This window comes from Eublepharis macularius, chromosome 1, assembly GCF_028583425.1.
Source record: "Eublepharis macularius isolate TG4126 chromosome 1, MPM_Emac_v1.0, whole genome shotgun sequence".
NCBI classification, from domain to species: domain Eukaryota; kingdom Metazoa; phylum Chordata; class Lepidosauria; order Squamata; family Eublepharidae; genus Eublepharis; species Eublepharis macularius.
This window is the reverse complement of record NC_072790.1, coordinates 135,900,197-135,918,412: the sequence shown is the minus strand read 5'-3', so window position 1 is coordinate 135,918,412 and position 18,216 is coordinate 135,900,197. Positions and strand designations below refer to the sequence as shown.

The 18,216-nt window shown below is 47.1% G+C and overlaps 1 protein-coding gene across 1 annotated transcript in view; it reads right to left on the bottom strand.

Moving 5' to 3' along the window:
• IGF2R (insulin like growth factor 2 receptor) overlaps positions 1–18,216 on the bottom strand; it is a 123,754-nt gene that overhangs the window by 44,858 nt on the left and 60,680 nt on the right. The window contains exons 25-31 of the mRNA XM_054970116.1: positions 17,221–17,399; positions 12,687–12,774; positions 11,848–12,066; positions 9,060–9,193; positions 5,694–5,791; positions 2,871–3,007; positions 440–630 (exon numbers count right to left, since the gene is read on the bottom strand). Of these exons, the coding sequence (XP_054826091.1) occupies positions 440–630; positions 2,871–3,007; positions 5,694–5,791; positions 9,060–9,193; positions 11,848–12,066; positions 12,687–12,774; positions 17,221–17,399 (1,046 nt within the window). The remainder of the gene's footprint in view (positions 1–439; positions 631–2,870; positions 3,008–5,693; positions 5,792–9,059; positions 9,194–11,847; positions 12,067–12,686; positions 12,775–17,220; positions 17,400–18,216) is intronic.

Here is an 18,216-nt window from a genome sequence, read left to right as displayed (position 1 = left end):
ATTAGAGAGATTTGCTTCAAGGAGGAAAAACCACACGGGGAAGCTTCTCTTCATGGCGTAAACAAGAGCCATGGAAAGGGGCTTCTGCACCATAGTCCTGGTCCAAGTTGGGACATCCCTGCTATCTGCACTTGATTTTCAAAAGAGCAGCACACACGTGCACACCCGAAAGATTATCTGCAGAGGAGCTTTCATCATCATCATGTCAGTTCTCATCCTCATTTCATACACAGGGAACTCATAAATCGGCAATGCTATGTTAAGCACATATCCCAAGATAGCTTGGTTATATGTATTATTCTGCCAATGGTTATGTCAGGTTCAGAGGTATGCCAAAATTGTCATCTGCACGGGACTCAGGGTTTTGTATCCTCCACCCTCCCCTTCAGCTGTTATTCCTTCTACTATTGTAAAACCTCATGTATTGGGACATACTTACAATTCTGTCTTCATCACACAGCAAGCGTATTATTGTGGACTTCTTACGAATCTGGTCTGGACATTTTTCTCCATTGATGTATTTAAGAACCAAGATACCTTTTTCCATTTGTAGTCCTTCTGCCACCTCACCTAAGTTGACATATTGGGATCCATTCTTTAGGCAGACTGCAGTATCTGGTGGACAGAAGCCTAAGGTTTGACGAAAAAAGGTTTTGCACTGTTACTTTCTCCATCACACATAAAGCTCACTCAGATAAACATTTTAGGTGGTCTAGTCCTTTTATGTGAGAAAGAATTAGTCTTCTGAAAATAACCTACTCACTTCCAGAGAAGATGCATTCAAGACTTCTTGGCACACTAAATTGAGAGACTTTCACATGGGAGCAACTTTGGTCTATCCTTGCGTATGTATGCAAAAGTATTATGTTTCACAAGCTATATACATAATCAGCCCTTTGTGCCATTTCCATGTATAAATCAGAACAGCTCATCGCTTAAGCAAGTTTAGTTATAGTTCTGGACATCTATTATGCATTATGGAATTCCAACTTGGAACTTGGGTTAACATCCTCTTCAGCATTCATCAAACTGATGGCTCCTTCTGACACTTCAACAATTCCTAGGGAAGGTTAATATATGCATCATTTGCAGCTGACAGAGTATTATCTTGTCAATCTGCTTTTTAAAATGGGGGTGGATTGCTCTGAGATAACTTACTGAGACAAGTCACCATTTGATAGAGTCAAGCAAGCATGTAAGTTTTGCCTCTTTCAGCATCTCTCTCCCATACATGTGAATAAATCATTTCCACTAGCAGTTTAAACACAGGAAAACATGCAGCACATGCCAGGCACACTAAATTAAGCCAGCTTTCACAGAAGAATAGCTCTTCTTTACAATCCATTTTAGGCCTCCTCATAAAATCTGGCCTTTTTCCCAACCACAGGGGAGAACTTGAGATGTTCCAAGGACTAGGGCAAGCTCCTTACTCCCCATCTTCTGTTCAGGGACTGTGCCAAATTAAGCAGAAACTGTGGGACACATCATTTTCCTATGGCTTAATGGAAGTACAGGAAGAAAGAACCCAAGACTAACCAACATTCTAAAACAAAATAAGAGTCTAATGTAGTATGGCAAGTATGAGTCTTTATAGGAATGATCCCCTCTTTTGATTACTTTTGTAGTTGTATTTAAATCTTTGGTTGAATTCCTCCAGGTGAGTTACATCTACATGGTTTACTTAAACTTCCCACATCTGACTTTTTATATACTAGATAGGAATCAACATTCCTTGTCATCACCTCCCTTACTCCTGGGAACTTGGGAGTTCTGTTTCATAAAATATAATCATAGAAATAGTGTCATAAGCAGACAAGCAATTGGAGACTACAGGTTGGGAAGAAACAAAAAAAGAATGGCTAGTGTAGTCACACTGTGCACACAAATGCTTGCCTACTTTACAAATTGGCAACTGCTCAGATGTTCATCCTTCTACAATAATTATTGCCATTTTCCAACATTCTGTATGTGCAGCAACCTGCTAGCCCTGACTCATTCAGTATGAAATTTCTCCAACGACTCAAGGAACAAGTATGAATCAACTATGCAAACTGTACAATTCACATTTATACGTATTGATTTCCGTAACACTGGAAGAAGATAGTGTAAGTCTACTTCTGGCAACATGGTCTAAGTCACTGTGGCATTAGCTTTCCCAAGACAGAGCCACATCTTCAGATACATGAAGAGTTACATTCAGCTGGCAGAGCCTTCAAAACAGCAACAGGTCAAGCTGCCAACTCTAGTAAGAATCTACTAAACTGGAATTCACATGCAGATTTTATTGTATGTCGGACTCTGTAGGAGCCTAGGAAGGTTAGCTCACCAGGAAGGAATTTCCCTTCCTTACATAACTTTATGTAAGTTATTTAGATTCATCCTACTCTGCTAATTCATCAAGATTTGGGCACTGTCCATCCACATCCACTCCAAGTGGATTATTTAATCCTGACCGGATCTTTCATCTATGCTCTGCAACAGTACAACAACTATGACCTAAGAAACTGGACCATCTGATCTCTTTGAGCAGAAGCTACTTCTCTAGCCTTGTATCTCAACAGCATTGTGATACTTGTAGAAAGAATTTCCCCAACTGTTTAGCCTTCCCAGAATTCATCATAGACACCCACTTACTTTTTAACTACATAAAATTGCTCAGTTTTAATGAAATCCAGTACCTGGGGCTGTTCTTAAATCCCTGTAAAGTAACCTCCCCTCCTTAAGCCATAGTTTATACACAATAAATTGCTAGCACGTTGTGGTATAGGATCTAGATTTCCTTCAGGCAATATAACATGAATATTCATACGGATTTCCATCTTGCCCTACCCACAAGATTTCTCGATAAGGACTGTATTTTGCCTAATTACCTGCACTTGGATATGGCACTAAAGATTTACAGATGTTAATGTAGTATTTCTGTGAAGAGCCAGCATCTGAAATTACTTCCCAGTTTTCTTTATACCGTGTAAGAGAAGAGAGATCATATGAGTTGCCATCACTATCTCTGCAATAAAGTAAATATACATATGTTTTAAAAAAGACATCTTGCAAATAAACAGAGCAATTCCTGTGTAGCAGTGATAAGCAGGGGAGTATGTCTCAGGGCTACCAAAGAATTACACCTGCTTCTAGTCTCAGAACCCAAATACATAGCTTAGATAGCTGCAACACTGCCCTATTTTGATTTCATTACTATGAATCAAAAAGAGTCCAGTAGCACCTTTAAGACTACCCAACTTTATTGTAGCATAAGCTTTTGAGAATCACAGTTCTCTTCGTCAGAGAACTATGGAGGTTGTGGTGGCTGCCACGGGTGGTTGTGGGGTGAAGTGCAAAGGCAATCCTCCTGGTTTACTTGTGGAAAGCAGTACTTGGTGTGGCTCGGGGGCAGCAGAGAGTACTCCCGCTTCCCCCAATTCACCTGTGGGGGCTGTGGAGGAGGCCAAAGAGGTCTTTCTGCTGGGGGAGAGGATCTCTCTCAACATTTTGAGGAGGGGGTGGGTGAGAGATCCCTGGAGGAATGGTTTGTGTTTTATGAAACATCCCTCCCGTCCCCATCCCAAACTCTCTGTGGTGTCCCCGCCTGCAGTCTACCCCTCACTCCGTTGTCCATGGCCAGCTCTGCAGCGCAGCCTGTGACCATTTGTCCTCCTTCCCCTGGGACAGTTAGTGGTCCACATTTCAACGCCTCCATAAGGAGGCACTTTCAGGCCCTTCCTAATGACCCCTGTGTGCTGCGGTGACATGCCTGTGACGTCCTGGTGTGCAGGAGCAAAAACCCGAAGCATCTGTCATCGATTTCCCTGACTAGGCACCTGAAGATGCACCACCCGAGGTTGTGGTCTCTGTTCTCGCCCAACGAAACATCCGTTGCGGGGAGAAAGGGGGCGACCAGCTCTTCTGAGCGGGGATCAGTGGGAGGGTCACCACAATCCACCCCAAGCAAGAATCCTTGCTCTGAGGTTGACACTGGTGGGAGGGGAGCGCTCAGGCAGCCCGCGCTCGGGGAGGTTGTCCCTTTGGGGTCTAGGACAGCACTGCTTACAATGGCGAGGTTGAGGGCTCAGGAGGCGGGCCTTTGCTTCTTGGCAGAGATGATTGCCCTACATGGATTGCCCATATCCATCATGGAGTGCGTGGGGTTCCGCAGGCTACTAAAGCATCTTGCCCCTTGGTTCTCCATGCCGTCGCCATGCACCCTTGCCCGTCGAGTCCAGCAGGTATCTCGAATGAGAGCTGGCATGTTTGGGTCAGGTTTAGCCAGGCCCACTGCTGACAGGCTTCTGAGGCCTTACTAGGCCTTCCTGACACAGCCATATCATCATGACATCTCCTTTCTGAGAAGGCAGGAAAGTGGCCGATGCTGGCGGCAACCTCCTTTAGGCACTTGCACAACAGCTCAGGAGCTGTTGCACATGTAGTTCAGCTGCACGGTGCCCCAATCCATCGCAAACGCTGAGGCCTCTGAGCAGGGGGGAATGGGTCGCTCGACTCATGTCCTTCCTGCAAAGGCAGGAAGGTGGCCGATGTCAGCTGCTGCTGCTGCCCCGTTTCTGTCTCTCCCCTCCTTTCCGTGACGGCAGGGAGGTGGGTGATGCTAGCAGCCGCTGATGGATCAGGGTCTTCCAGGCCCACTCGCAGGATCTTCCAGGTGCGGCTTGTCGCCGCGGCCAGAACCCCTTGGTCTCCCTCTTCTTAACCACCCAGTGGCCGCAGTCATCAACTGCCTTGCTAGATAAGCGGATAGTCTGTCCACCTCCAACACAGAGGCCTGGTGGGCGGGCACATGGGGGGTGCCGCCGGCGAGCAGCCAGACCCCCCGCCTCCTGAGGGGAGGTGGCACGCCACCCCCTCCCCGTGCCCGCCAGGCCTGGTGGCCGCAGTCATCAACCACCTTGCTGCGCGAGCAGATAATCTGTCCGCCTCCGACCCGGAGGCCTGGCAGGCGGGCACATGGGGGTGCTGCCAGTGAGCGGCCAGACATGCCACCGCCTCCCTGCACCCGCCAGGCCCAGCAGCCGCAGTCAACAACCACCTTGCTGCATAAGCAGATAAGTGTTCGCCCGTACGTAGGTCTGGCGGGTGGGCACATGGGGGGGTGCTGCTGGCCAGCAGCCAGACCCCCCTGCCCCTGAGAGGGGAGACAGCCTGCCTTCAGGTCCACTGCACAGGGCCAAAGTGAACTGGACTGGAGAGGGTGGCTCCGTTTGTATTGAATGGGAGTTTCCTGGGGGTGTCAAATTTGGGAACTTATAACTCTGAGATCCATACTGCAATCTTGACCAAACTTGGGTGATGGCTGGAGAAGAGCCTGCTGCATATTTCCTGTGAATATGGGCTCTCTAAGTGCTTAGGGGGCCGCTCTGGCTCTGACGAACACTGAACACCGAACATGTTCGGTAACGGGACATGTTCAATTCCGGTCGGCTGTTCGTGTTCGTTGTCAGGAACGAACACCGAACATCCTGTTCGGGTTTTTTCCCCCATTCATGCCCATGTCTAATTCTGACACCCTCCAGTTGTTAGGGAAGCCTGCTTTTATTTTAGGGATGATGGAGGTGAATAAATAAGTTCATGTTCCTACAAATATAACAACATACTGCTAGAATGGGCTGAGCATTATTATTTCTGGACAGGACAGAAAGAACTAAGTAATTTATTTTAAAACCCTACTGGAAAAGGCAACTTACTTATAGGAGCAGTCTATGGATTTGTAGGGTGGGCAGGCAAAGGGGGTGTGCCACTCAAACATATAAGTACAATCTTCAGTTTCCTTCAAAAATACAGGCTGAAAAATAAAGTAAGTCTATTACATTTAGCTATCACAGCAGAAATCATGTTATGAGCAACTCATTATACAGAATAAACCCGTTTCCAATCAAAACAAAAAATGAAGACTACTGCACAATCTGTCTTAACTGTAAAGCTACAAATGTGTTCTGTATCATTTTTGTATCCATCTTAACCATAGAAACTGCATGGAAAGTTGGAGAATTCTGCACACTGTTATCTTTTGTTCCTAAATATGTAATGAAAAAGCTAGAGCTTCTCTTTGCTGTTTTTGAACTCAGCTTTCTTGTCAAACACATCTAAGTTCATAATTATGCCAATACTATATAATTATTTTACCAAGATTAACACACTGCTTAACTGTTCTGAGAAAAACCCCCACAAAAGTGAAAGCTCTACATAGTCATTTGTTAGTTGGTATTCCAGCTGTTTAATTCCAAAGCTCAAGGACTGATGATAAAGCAAGCATTTCACCCAGGTAGGGACATGTACTCAGTGAAGCACTATTGTGGCTGACAGTCCTAGCTTTAAATAACCAGACAAGGAATCTGGGATGTTGCAGCTTCGCTCTTATACCCAGGGCTCATTTCAAGGGGGAACGCACCGGAGTTCCGGCAATTCCCCCAAGTCAGGTGGCCCCGCCCACCTGACTTTACAGCCGTTTAGACCTTGATTAGGGCCAAAATGTCCCAAATCTGGGCCCAAAAGGACTGGATCGGGTCAGTGCTGGGTGGGGGAACCCTCCCCCACCTGACACCAAGCCAGTCCTGGCCATTTCAGCCCCGATCCGTGCCGAAAACAGCTGTTTTCGGTGATTTGGAGGCCCGTTTCGGGGTCAAAGGGGCCCAGATCGGGGCCAAAATGGCCCAGATCAGGTTGATGCCAGGTAGGAGGAGGCTTCCCCACCCGGCACCAACCCAGTCCCGGCCGTTTTGGCCCTAATCCGGGCCAAAATGGGCACAAAATGGTCATTTTGGGCCCGTTTCGTGGTTGAAGGGGCCCGGTTTGGGGCTGAAACAACAGGGGCCAGGTCAGCACCGATCCGATCCAGGCCGAAATGGGCCCCAAAATGGCAATTTTTGGCCACTGTGGGCCCATTTCAGGTTGATGCCAGGTGAGGGGTAGGCCCCAAATCCCAGCAGAAAATGTCCCCAAATGGCTACTTTTGGCAATTTTGGGCCCATTTCGGCCCGGATCTGGGCCGAATGGGCCCGAGTTGGTGTTGGGCGGGGGAAGCCTGCCCCACACAGAAATGACCTGGCCCCGGTCGTTTCAGCCCGGATCAGGGCCAAAACAGCCAGGACCAGGTTAGTGCCAGGCAGGGGAGGGCTCTCCCGCCGGGCTCAGACCTGATCCGGGCCATTTTGGCCCCGCACTGGGCCCCTTTGACCCTGAAATGGACCCAAAATGACTGAAAATGGGCATTTTTGGCCCTTTTCTGCTGGGTTTGGGGCTAAAACGGCCGGGATTCGGTTGGTGCCGGATGGAGGAAGCCTCCCTCTTCCGGCACCGACCCAGTCCCAGCCTTTTCAGCCCTGATCCGGGCCGAAACAGCCCCAAAATTGCCATTTTTGGCCATTTGGGCCCCATTTCCGCTGGGATCGGGACCAGAACGGCCGAGATCGGGTCTGTGCTGGGTGGAGGAACCCTTCCCTGCCTGGCACTGACCTGGTCCTGGCTGTTTTGACCCTGATCCAGGCCCAAACGGGCCCCAAATGGCCATTTGGCCATTTGGGGCCCGTTTCGGCTGGGATCAGGGCCAAAACTGCCAGGATTGGGTTGGTGCCTGGTGGTGGACCCCTCTCCTGCCCAGCACTGACCCAATCTGGGCTGTTTGGGGCCCGATACAGGCCAAAACGTGCCCAAAATGGCCATTTTGAGCCGTTTTGGGACTGTTTCAACCTGGATTGGGGCCAAAAGGGCCCTGATTGGGCCACTGCCAGGTGGGAGAACACTCCCCCGACTGGCAGCAGCCAAATCCCAGCCATTTTGGCCCAATTGAGGGGTGTGGCATATGCTAATGAGTTATGCTAATGAATTCCTGCAGCTCTTTTTCTACAAAATGACCCCTGCTTATACCTAACATAATTCCTTGTTAAAAATGGTATCCCAGAATAAAAATTGGACAGTGAGGGAACAAGTTGCTTCCAGCAGCCCGTGCGAACTTTAACCCCAACAGATTTTTAAAAAGAGATCTATTCACTTAGTTTTATTGAGGGGTATATGAAAAACCACCACCTTGCTGCAGCTAAGTAGGCCTGGGCCTCGTTAGTGCCTGGATGGAAGACTACTAGGAAATCCTAGCTGAGCCACCTTGAGAGCCACGATGGAAGAAAAGTGAGTTATAGATGCTATCTGTCATTCAATAATAAAGTGGCTGCGGCCCTTACCAAGTGAGAATAAGGCAAGACAAGTGAACAAAACCTATTTTGCTCAAAATACTAACAACACCCAAACTATTAAGGAATCAACATGTTTGAACAGAAAGTTCAGGAAAACAACTAAACCAACATATTTAATAATTGTTATGCTACCGATGACAAATCAAGCGGCATCCTGCCAGAACTGCATGATTTTCAGTTAATTCTTGTTGAACCTGAACTTTCTGGCACAGAGTACAACTATTTTCACTGATAAGAATCAGCTTTCAGGGGACAATCTACCAATGCACCTGGCATGGCCAATTATACTTCTGTCATTCATGTAGTGGTGAACACCACATTTAGCACCAGGTCAGGTTATTCTTGCAACTGTCCTTCATTACAACTCCAAATGTGAAGAAGTCATCTTGTGATTAGAATAATATTTCCTCTTTATGTGGTTACTGCCAAGTTCAGTTTAAAAGACAGTTGTTTCTTTTCCTTGCAATTCTCTCAGACACCTATCTCCCACAACACAGTCTCTATATGAGCTACACTTGAACACAACTTCAGTCTCTTTGGGAAAAGACAGATATGAGAAGATGTAGAGCTGCATCCCATCTGCATCCCAGAGCAATACACATGGATTTTCTTTCCAGTCTCCTTCCCCCAGAAAATTTGCTTTTCATCTCCCAAAAAGATGCCTGGAACTGCAGGACTCAGTACAAAAGAGGAACCTGGAAGAGCCCCTCCACCCCCAACCTGCTCAAAGAGCTCCAGCGTCGAAAGGGACTGCTGGGACAATCTGCACTCACTAGCATCTTTTGCTGGTAGTTGGCTATGTTCAACCCATTGTCAGTGATATTCATTGACTTGGGAAAAAATGGGAGTTCCATATCTGCTTACCTCCAAACCTTCATGAGGATCGCAATAAAAAAATATAGCTGTTGACCGCTGATATATTTTGTGGCACGTCTCTCCTCCAGTGTAATTAATTTTGATCAATCTATTTTCATAAGTCAGCTTTGTGGTATACAATCCTAATAGTAAAATATTTAAAAGTAGTATTAAGGGAAAACTGGAAACATTAGCAAAATAGATTTCAGCTAGCATTACAAGTAGTTGGAAGGATTATTCTATCTCCCAGTATTCAGCTAAGTATACCATAGAAAATCCAGCTTTAAAGATAATTATGAATTGACAAAATCTGATCTCATTGTAGCGTCTAACTCATTTATTTTTAATTAATTAGGGATGCAGGAGACTGCTGGCCTTGGCAGTGCACCAGAAAGCTTTCTGATGCATTTTAGTCAGTTCCTTATGAGAAGGTAGCCGTGTCTACTTCTAACTTGGCTACCAATGACAGAAGGCTGTGAGGTTTGGAGCAGGGATTGATTCAGAGTTTGGGGAATGAGCAGATAAAATGACACATGCTCCTAGGTTTCCAATCTGATTTGGGAAAACCATCACCGTCTCTCTAATCTTCCTGCTGGATGGGGCTGGCCAATTCCCAGAATGAAAAAAGGATGGTAGGTGGAGCTGGCCAGGGTTGGCGGAGCACACTGTACACTTGACCTACGTCAGTGATACCCAGTGGCTCAGGCGTCACACGTGGCTCTCTGACATTTTGCCTGTGGCTCTTCTGAACACTGCTCCCCACACAGCACCTATTCCATGTTTCAGGAAAGTGATCAAGGTCTGGTAGGCATTGCCTGGTGAGGCTTGTGGTTGGCAGGCAATTCTCATCTTGAAGCAGCTGCTTTTGGAGGGACTGGAGGAGAGGTAAACTGCAAGCTTCCTTGAGGTGCAGGTGTCATGCCAGGGAGAAAAGTAAAGTATTTCTTTAACAACACCTCACTCTTCTCTGCAGCCTCAATATTCTCATCCCAGTGCCTGGTTGGCTACCAAGAAGTGAGCAACCTGGCTACAGAGAATAGAAACAAAAACCACCACCGCAGCTACCTGGGAGAAGAGCAAGCTGGCCACATCGGGTGGTGGTGGTTTTACTTCCCTTTCTTCTAGAGGGAAGAAGAAGGTGTACTGGCTTCTTGAAACAAAAAGCTTCACAAGTACTCCCCCCCCCCCCACCTTCTTGTTCTCTCTTCTGGCATGAGGCACGGTAGCCTTGGATACCTCTCGCTCACCTAAGCATTTAAGGAGAGAGCAAGAATACAGCGAGGAAGTAAAGCATAAAGTTCAATAGTGCTGGTGAGAGAAAACCCTACAAGCGCAGAGTATTATGGTAATTTAAAAGCCAGTTTGGTGTAGTGGTTAAGAGCACAGGACTCTAATCTGGAGAGCCGGGTTTGATTCCCCACTCCTCCACAAAGCCAGCTGGGTGACCTTGGGCGAGTCACAGTTCTCTTGAGCTCTCTTAGCCCCACCCACCTCACAGGGTGATTGTTGTGGGGTAATAATAACACTTTGTAAACCGCTCTGAGTGGGCATTAAGTTGTCCTGAAGGGCGGTATATAAATCGAATGTTATTATTATTATTATTATAAAAAGTTATAGTTATGTATTTAGTATTAATAGTTATGTTATATAAGCTGTATGTAACTTAAGATATAAAAGTTAAATCTTCTATTATTGCATGTGTGTATTTGGTGGGGTTGCACACAGGTCACACAGTCATCATGTGGCTCTTTTGGTTGCTGGTAATTGTGAATGTGGCTCTCAGAACAGGAGTGAATACAACTGGGCTATGTTAAAGAAATTCCATTCCCAGATAAGCACCCCAATTCTGCATCATCTTGATCTTTCTGCTTCAGTTTTTCTATAAAGGGGATAACTCTAGGTTTAAGAGAAAAATAGTTTACAAGTGCACAATCCTGGCCCTGGCCTGTGGTGCTGAGATCTCAACACTGCAACTCTCCCCACCCCATATTTTAGCCATCAGCAATGGCAGCATCTCTCCTAAGGACACCATCAAAGGAAATGCAACTGTTCACTCTGAAGGCACTGGAGTCAAAACTTCAGTGGGCAGTTAGCCATGACAGAAATCACAGCCAGGCATTATATAGCCCACTTTCAGTGTGCCTATGTAAGCCTACCTTAGCAGGCCATTTGTAAAGGCTACTGGGACAATATATGTAGAGTACTTCGAAAATGGCAGACATTCTATAAATGCCAAGTGACGTCAGTCATGATGGTCTAGTGCTTAGTGTCAAGCTAAGACTGGGAAGACGCAGACTCAAATGCCAACTGTGAAGATCACTGGGTGACCATGAACCAGCTTCATTTTCAGCCTATTCACTTCACTTGTGAAAATAAACTGAAGAGGACCACATATGGTGCTTTGAGTTCCCTGGAGCGGGATTAACAGGGCAAGATCCCGCAGTGCTCTGGCTAACCTTAAATTTTGGTGAAGATGCATGAAATACATCCACTTGCAAAAATAACAGCGCCTTAAACTATGAAGGGCTTTTAAAAATCTCTCCACTTTTTCCATTGCATTCCTAGGTCAAATAGAAACAGATATGGACCTTAGAGCACGGCGCCTTTTCCTACACAACAGCTTCTGAGAGGCCACCCCTCTACAGAGCAACAACAGACACATACAGGCTTTAAGTTTGAAAGGACCATTTAGGCAACCACTCTGGAAACTTATTAGGTTCTTCATGAGCATGTCCCTTCACAGCCAGGCAGCCCTCCACAGGCAGAATCGATTCAGTCAATCCCAGGAGGACTTTACCTGCTATTTTTGTAAGAGATGTCTTTTGCTTCTTTATTTGACATGATGATACTACATCAGTTTTTGGGGGTGGATCTTTGCACTTCATTGTTCTCAGTCCCCGGCAGACGCTGAAGTAGTAATCATATTCATCAGTGGTTACTTTCATTTCCTTTCCAGAAAGTGGTGTCAGGTCATACACATAACCGTACCTAGGATCTTTCACTTGACAATTCTCACCTAAAAAAAGAAGAAACGCAAGTCACGCAGAACTTAACTCTTATGCATAAATTTAGAGCAAAACCTATACAAGGTCAGCATACTGAAGAAAGATTTTGAAATAAACATTTTCATTAAAGGTCTACAGTCATTCATTTCAGCATGTCGTTGTACATGTTGTTATCTTTAAAAAAATAAGGACGATTTCTGTCAAATCCCTCTTCTTTCTCTGCATTCTTCATTTGAGCAGCATGCCATATTGCTTCCAGACCCAGAGGAGCGGCAGTGGGAGGGAGCCTCCAAGGATTTCCCCTTCATGCTACTCTAGGAGCAGCTTGGGGTAGAGGCAGAGAGGTCGTGCTTGATTCCGTTCTCTCACTGCAGCTCCCTGTTCTGTGTAGCATGCCCATGGACATCCACTGAATAGCCATCAGAGGTTTGGGGATGTGCCCAAGAGAAAGGGGGAGTCCAAAAAGAGCTCAGTCAAGCAGCACATGATGGTATGATCCAATCTGTGCAATTTAAGCTTCCTGAATTCTGTCATCACCTCCTGCAACCCAAGGAACTTGTTATAGAGTACTTCTACACAAGAGCTTTTAGAGGTGCAGGTTAAAAAAAAAATACTGAACACCCATACTTGCCTTCTGCTCTACGCACGGGACATGCTGCCACATGCTGCCAGAGAAACACAAACTCGCAATCCTCTTCATGTTGGAAGACTGGTGATCCCTACAGCATAAAAATGAAAGAGGGGGGGGAGTGGGGTTGGCCAGTTTTATATACTGATATGCATCATATTCTACCCACCCCTACCTAAAAGTGATTTACATATTCTGTAAACCACCTTTCCAACTTGCCAGTGTTATGATATACAACTAGCACTCCAGTTTATCTAATTTCCAAGGGCCGCTAGGCTGGCAGGAAAATTCATCAGCCCAAGAGTTCGAGTTCACATTAGGAGTGTGCACCCCCGCCCCCCCCCCCAAAAAGTTCAGTATCCTTGAAATCCAGGTCAGATTCTCTAAGTCGGTTTGGCAAGATTAGGGAATCCCAAATTCATCAAGCCATTCTTCCCTGTGGGGAAAACTATCTGGGGAGCTGGGGGAGGGCATTTTCCAAGCATACTCCACCAAATTTGCAGGGAAGGGAATCTACCCCTTCCCATCACTAAAGACACCCCAAGTTTCAGAAGACAGGACTCTGGAGTCTAGTTCTATGGGCCCCCAGTCACTCTCCATTGTTTCCTGTGGAGGAAATATTTCCAAGGCTTTCCAGGCAAAGGGGAACCTTAAGCAAATGCAGTCCTAATGCAAGTCCCACTCCCAATGCAAGCTAAACCAAAAAAAAGTCCAACAGTACCAAACTACAGCAAGGGAACCAATGTCGAACCAGAGAATCCTGAACTGAAGTGGGTTAAGCAGGCGTGAAGGTGGAGAAAAACAGGCAGCTCTGATTCGGTTTCGCTTTCTCAGCCATGCCGGACGCTCCTCTCGGCGGGGTCCGGGAGGAAGCGCCCGGGCACCCTGACCGGGCGGCTGATCTGCAAGGATTAGCCCCCAGGACTCCCAGTTAGGGAGGCAGGGTCCGGGACGCTGCGGGAAGAACCCCCCGAAATCAATGCAGGGGGGGAATTGCCCGTTTGTCCCTATGGAGGCCGGCAGACGTGCGCGGCGCCTTGAGTGCCGCCGGGCAACGAGAAACGGCAAATAAAAGAAACAGGCGGAAGCCTGTAAACAAGCGAATCCCTTCTGTTCTACAAGCGTTTGTGAAGGAGAGGTTGATCTGAAGAAGACTCGTTCTTCCCCTTCGGTGAGTTCCAGAATTTGGCTGGCGCCCCCCCCCCCCCCAAATGGCAGCAAAGAAGCAAAGTCCCGCTCTGGGTAAGTCAATCTCGGCTACCTTGCAGAAGGGAGAGTCGCTCGAAGAGTTGGTGCGCAGGGCGGTGGTGGAAGCCATAAAACCCTTTGTTGACAAGCTGAACGAAACTGATCAAAGGGTGGGCTTAATTGAAAGTGAAGTGAAAACCATCAAGGAAGTAGCGGGGGGGGGCAGAGAAGTCTGCTCTGGAAAGTGCGTCACTTGTGAAGGCTACGAGAAAAGAGCTGAAGTTGGTGGAGAACCAGCTGATCGGGCTACAGGTGGAACGAACGCAGACAATTTTGCGTCTCCAAAACGTGAAAGAGGAGGAAAATGAGGATCTGTGGGATCTGGTCTCGGAACTACTGGCGACACCCGCGAGGACAACTAAAGAAGAGGTTAAAAGCGCCATTTTGGAGGTCCGTCGGGCTTCTTCAAAATATGCAACAAAGCGACAGCTGCCTCGCGAGATCATTATTGACTTTTCATTTAAAAAGATTCGGGACACTATCCTATATAACTCATACAATGCGGATTTGGATTTTATGGGTCTTAAAGTCAAGATTTTGAAGGACGTTCCATTTCTAGTCCGGAAAAGACGTTTTAAGTACAAAAAGTTCGCAGCTCTTCTGAGGGACCATGGAATAAAGTATAAATGGTTACTTCCGGAAGGAATATGGTTTGGACATAAAGATCAAGCCTATAAGATACTATCAGAAGATCAACTAAAGGATTTTGAGGATAAAAACCCGGAATTCCAGTGCACCAAGAACGAAGAAAAGGAGAAGCCTGAGGGGGGGGGGGGAGGAGAAGAGCACCGCAGCTGCGGTTGCACAGAGAGAGTTGCGTCCGGGACCCAGAAGGGGGAGGAAAGTTTAATTAGAATCTGAAATGTGTATTCTGTATGATTAACCACCCCATCATTATCTTATTGAGCTATTTTTTTTTTATTATGGCAGTATGAAGGGAAAACATTGAAGTGTAGTGTTGATTGTAGGTTATCCTTCCCTTTTTGTCCCTTTTTCCCCGCCCCTTCCCTTTTTCTTCATCTTTTCCTTTCCCTTGTGATAGTCTTGTGTAGTGTTATTGTAGTGTTGTGTAGTATACTGAAAAATAAAAAAAAATTTTTTAAAAAAAGAGAAAAACAGGCAGCTCTTTTGGAGTTTGGGAGTGGAGGCAGAGAAAATCAGGTAGCTGCAGAGGCAGAGCAGGTAGCAGCAATAGGGCAGTGGACTGCAGCATGAAATGGTTCAGCCCTGCTGAGGCAAGCTCTGTGGTAGGAGAGCGGCATAAGGCCAGCAGGGGACAGGAGGAAGCAGCAGATAGAGAAGCTGGGACAGGAGCCAGTCAGGAGCACTGGGAATTCATTCATTCATTCATTCAATATCCTGCCCAGCCCACAAGCAGGTTCAGGGCGGTCACAATATCATAAATAAGAATAAATATTACCTAAAACAACAATAAAATGGTATAAAATCTTCTGGGCATGGAGCAGGGGTCACTGGGGCAGTTGGGGGGGGATAGTTATGAATTTCCTGCATGTGCAGGGGGTTGGACTAGATGACCCTAGAGGTACCTTCCAACCCTATGATTCTAAAATATAGTATAAAAAGAAGGAACACAAGTCCACAGGACCTCCAAGATGCAGCTCTCAGACTAACGTCACAAGCTTGCTGTGGGGCAAGTATGGTAGATCTAATTAAGGCAGTAGATGTGAAGCAGACCAGGCAAGAGACCAGCAGGATAGTTCACCAGCTCCTCAATCACAGTCATAGGCCTGATGGAACATCTCGGTTTTGTGGGCCCGGTAGAACTGTAATAGGTCCCACAGGACCCAGATCTCAACAAGGAGAGCATTCCTCCAGGGCAGTGCCAGAGTGAAAAAGGGTCTGGCCCTGGTTGAGGCCAGGTAAACATCCTTGGGGCCAGGGATCACCAGTTGATGCCCTCCGGGAATGTACAGGGAGAGACAGTCCCACAGATGTGCAGGTCCCAGTCAGCAAAGGGCTTTAAAGGTTAGAACCAGAACCTTGAACTTGACGTGGAATTCAATGGGAAGCCAGTGTAGTTGACACAGCACACTGCTGAATATGTGCCCTAAACAGAGTCCCTCTGGGGAATGTACAGGGAGAGACAGTCCCACAGATGTGCAGGTCCCAGTCCAATAGATGTCCATCTCTCAAAAGCATCCTTTAACCTGAATCCATGTCAGGAATGCATACATCCCTGCCATTAATGTATATGTGTTTTACTGGCTATACTGAGTTACTGCTTCTTTGGTTTGCAACTTCTACTGAGTTATTAATGTGCACTGTGTTGGACGGAGGAGGATTGGTTATCAGTTATAACTATGTACAGGGCCGGATCGAGGGGGGCAGGGGGGGTAGCTTGGGGCGCAGCTGCCAGGAGCGCGCCACGGCTTGCCGCGCAGGAGGCTGAGTGCAGGGTTGGGAGGCCCTCACCTGCCCCGCCGATGGGGCAACTGGCTTGCCATGTGCGCAGGACCTCCCAGCCCTGTGGTCAGCCACCCACATGGCAAACCAGCCACCCCAGTGCACACATGTGCCGCTGCCGCCACCACTGCCAGCTCCACGGTGCACCATGCGCTGGGGTGGCCAGCTTGCCACACAGGCGGCACGGGGCAGGCGAACTGGGCCAACGGCCTCCTAGCCCTGTGTTGAGCCGCCCTCGTGGCAAGCCGGACACCCCAGTGCACGGTGTGCCGCAGAGCTGGTGGTGTGGGCGGGCGCTGGGGCGGCTGGCTTGTCACGCAGGTGACTGAGCGCAGGGCTAGGAGGTCCTGCACATGCGGCAAGACAGCTGCACATTTGCTTAACACTAAGTTGGACTTGGGATTTGCTTCTTGGTCTCAAGTTGAAGGATAGTCAATATGAAAACAAACCAAACAAGGAAATTTTCCACACGTGCTACAAACGGACCCACAGAATCCAACCCCATCTAGTCTGCGCTACCCCATATGCCGAGTGAGCAGCAACTGCATCCTGGAGAGCACTTGAGTAGCAAACCATGCAGTCATACAGCAGCTCCACACACGGAGTCTCACTTTCACCAAGAAATGGATGGTTGCCAGCCCTTTGAGCCTAGAAGAGGGATATAGTTCTGAACAGTGCATGCAGGTGGCTCATTCATTCTTCTTCCCATCTGAAGAGATGCTAACTTGCATAGGCACAGGGAGGTGAAGCTGCAGCAGTGTAGCCCACTTAAGCAGGGTGTAGAAGACCAGCCCCAAACTTCAAAAACTTAATAGTCTGATCAACTGCATCTGTGAATGAGGAATTGCAATACGCAAAAGCTTACCATAGACTGATCACACTGGAAGATGATTCGTGTTGAGTACCGCCGGTTACCTTTGCATTTATCCCCATTCAAGTATACAATACTAAGGGACCCATCTAAGGCTGCTTGAGGACTTATCTGAATCACACCAAGGCTTTGACCTTTGTCTGCATTCTTCATACAAGCTCCTATTGTACCACCTGCAGCCAAGAAGGAACATTTCAAAATGTGCTTTTATGTAAATAGAAACACAGACCTGGAATAGACTCCAAGGCTCATCTAGTCCAACCCCCGACACAATGTAGGAAATTCACAGCTACTCCCCCCTCCCCTAGTGACCCCTGCTCCATGCCCAGAGGAAGGCAAAAAACCTCCAAGATCCCTGGCCAACCTGGTCTGGAGGAAAATTCCTTTCTGCCCTAAAGTGGTCATCAGCATTACCCTGGGCACATAAGAAAGGGCCACAAGAGCCAAGCACCGGAATCTGCATGAGTTCATAGTGAGTCACAGAATCAAGCATTGCTGTCAGATGGCCATTTAACCTCTGCTTAAAAATCCCAAAGAGAGCGAGCCCACCAGCACCCAAGGAAGCCTGCTTCACCGGAACTACTCTAACCATCAGGAAATTCTTAATGTTTCGCTGCAAACTCTTTTGGCTTAATTTTAACCTGCTGGTTTTGGTGTGACACTCTGGGGCAAAAGAAAACAACCCTGCTCCATCCTTTGACAGCCCTTCAAATATTTGAAGATGGCCATCATAAAACCTCTCAGCTGTCTTCTCTCCAAGCTAAACATACCCAACTTCTCCAACCTTTCCTCATATGATTTGGTCTCTATACCCGGCCCTCACTATTTTTGTAGCTGTCCTTAAGATATGTTCCAGCTTGTAAACATACTTCTTAAACTGTGGTGCCCAAAACTTAACACAGTACTCTAAGCAGAGTAAAGTGATACCATCCCTTCATGTGATCTGGACGCTATACTGTTTCACTAAAAAAGTCTCACTCATTCTTTTAA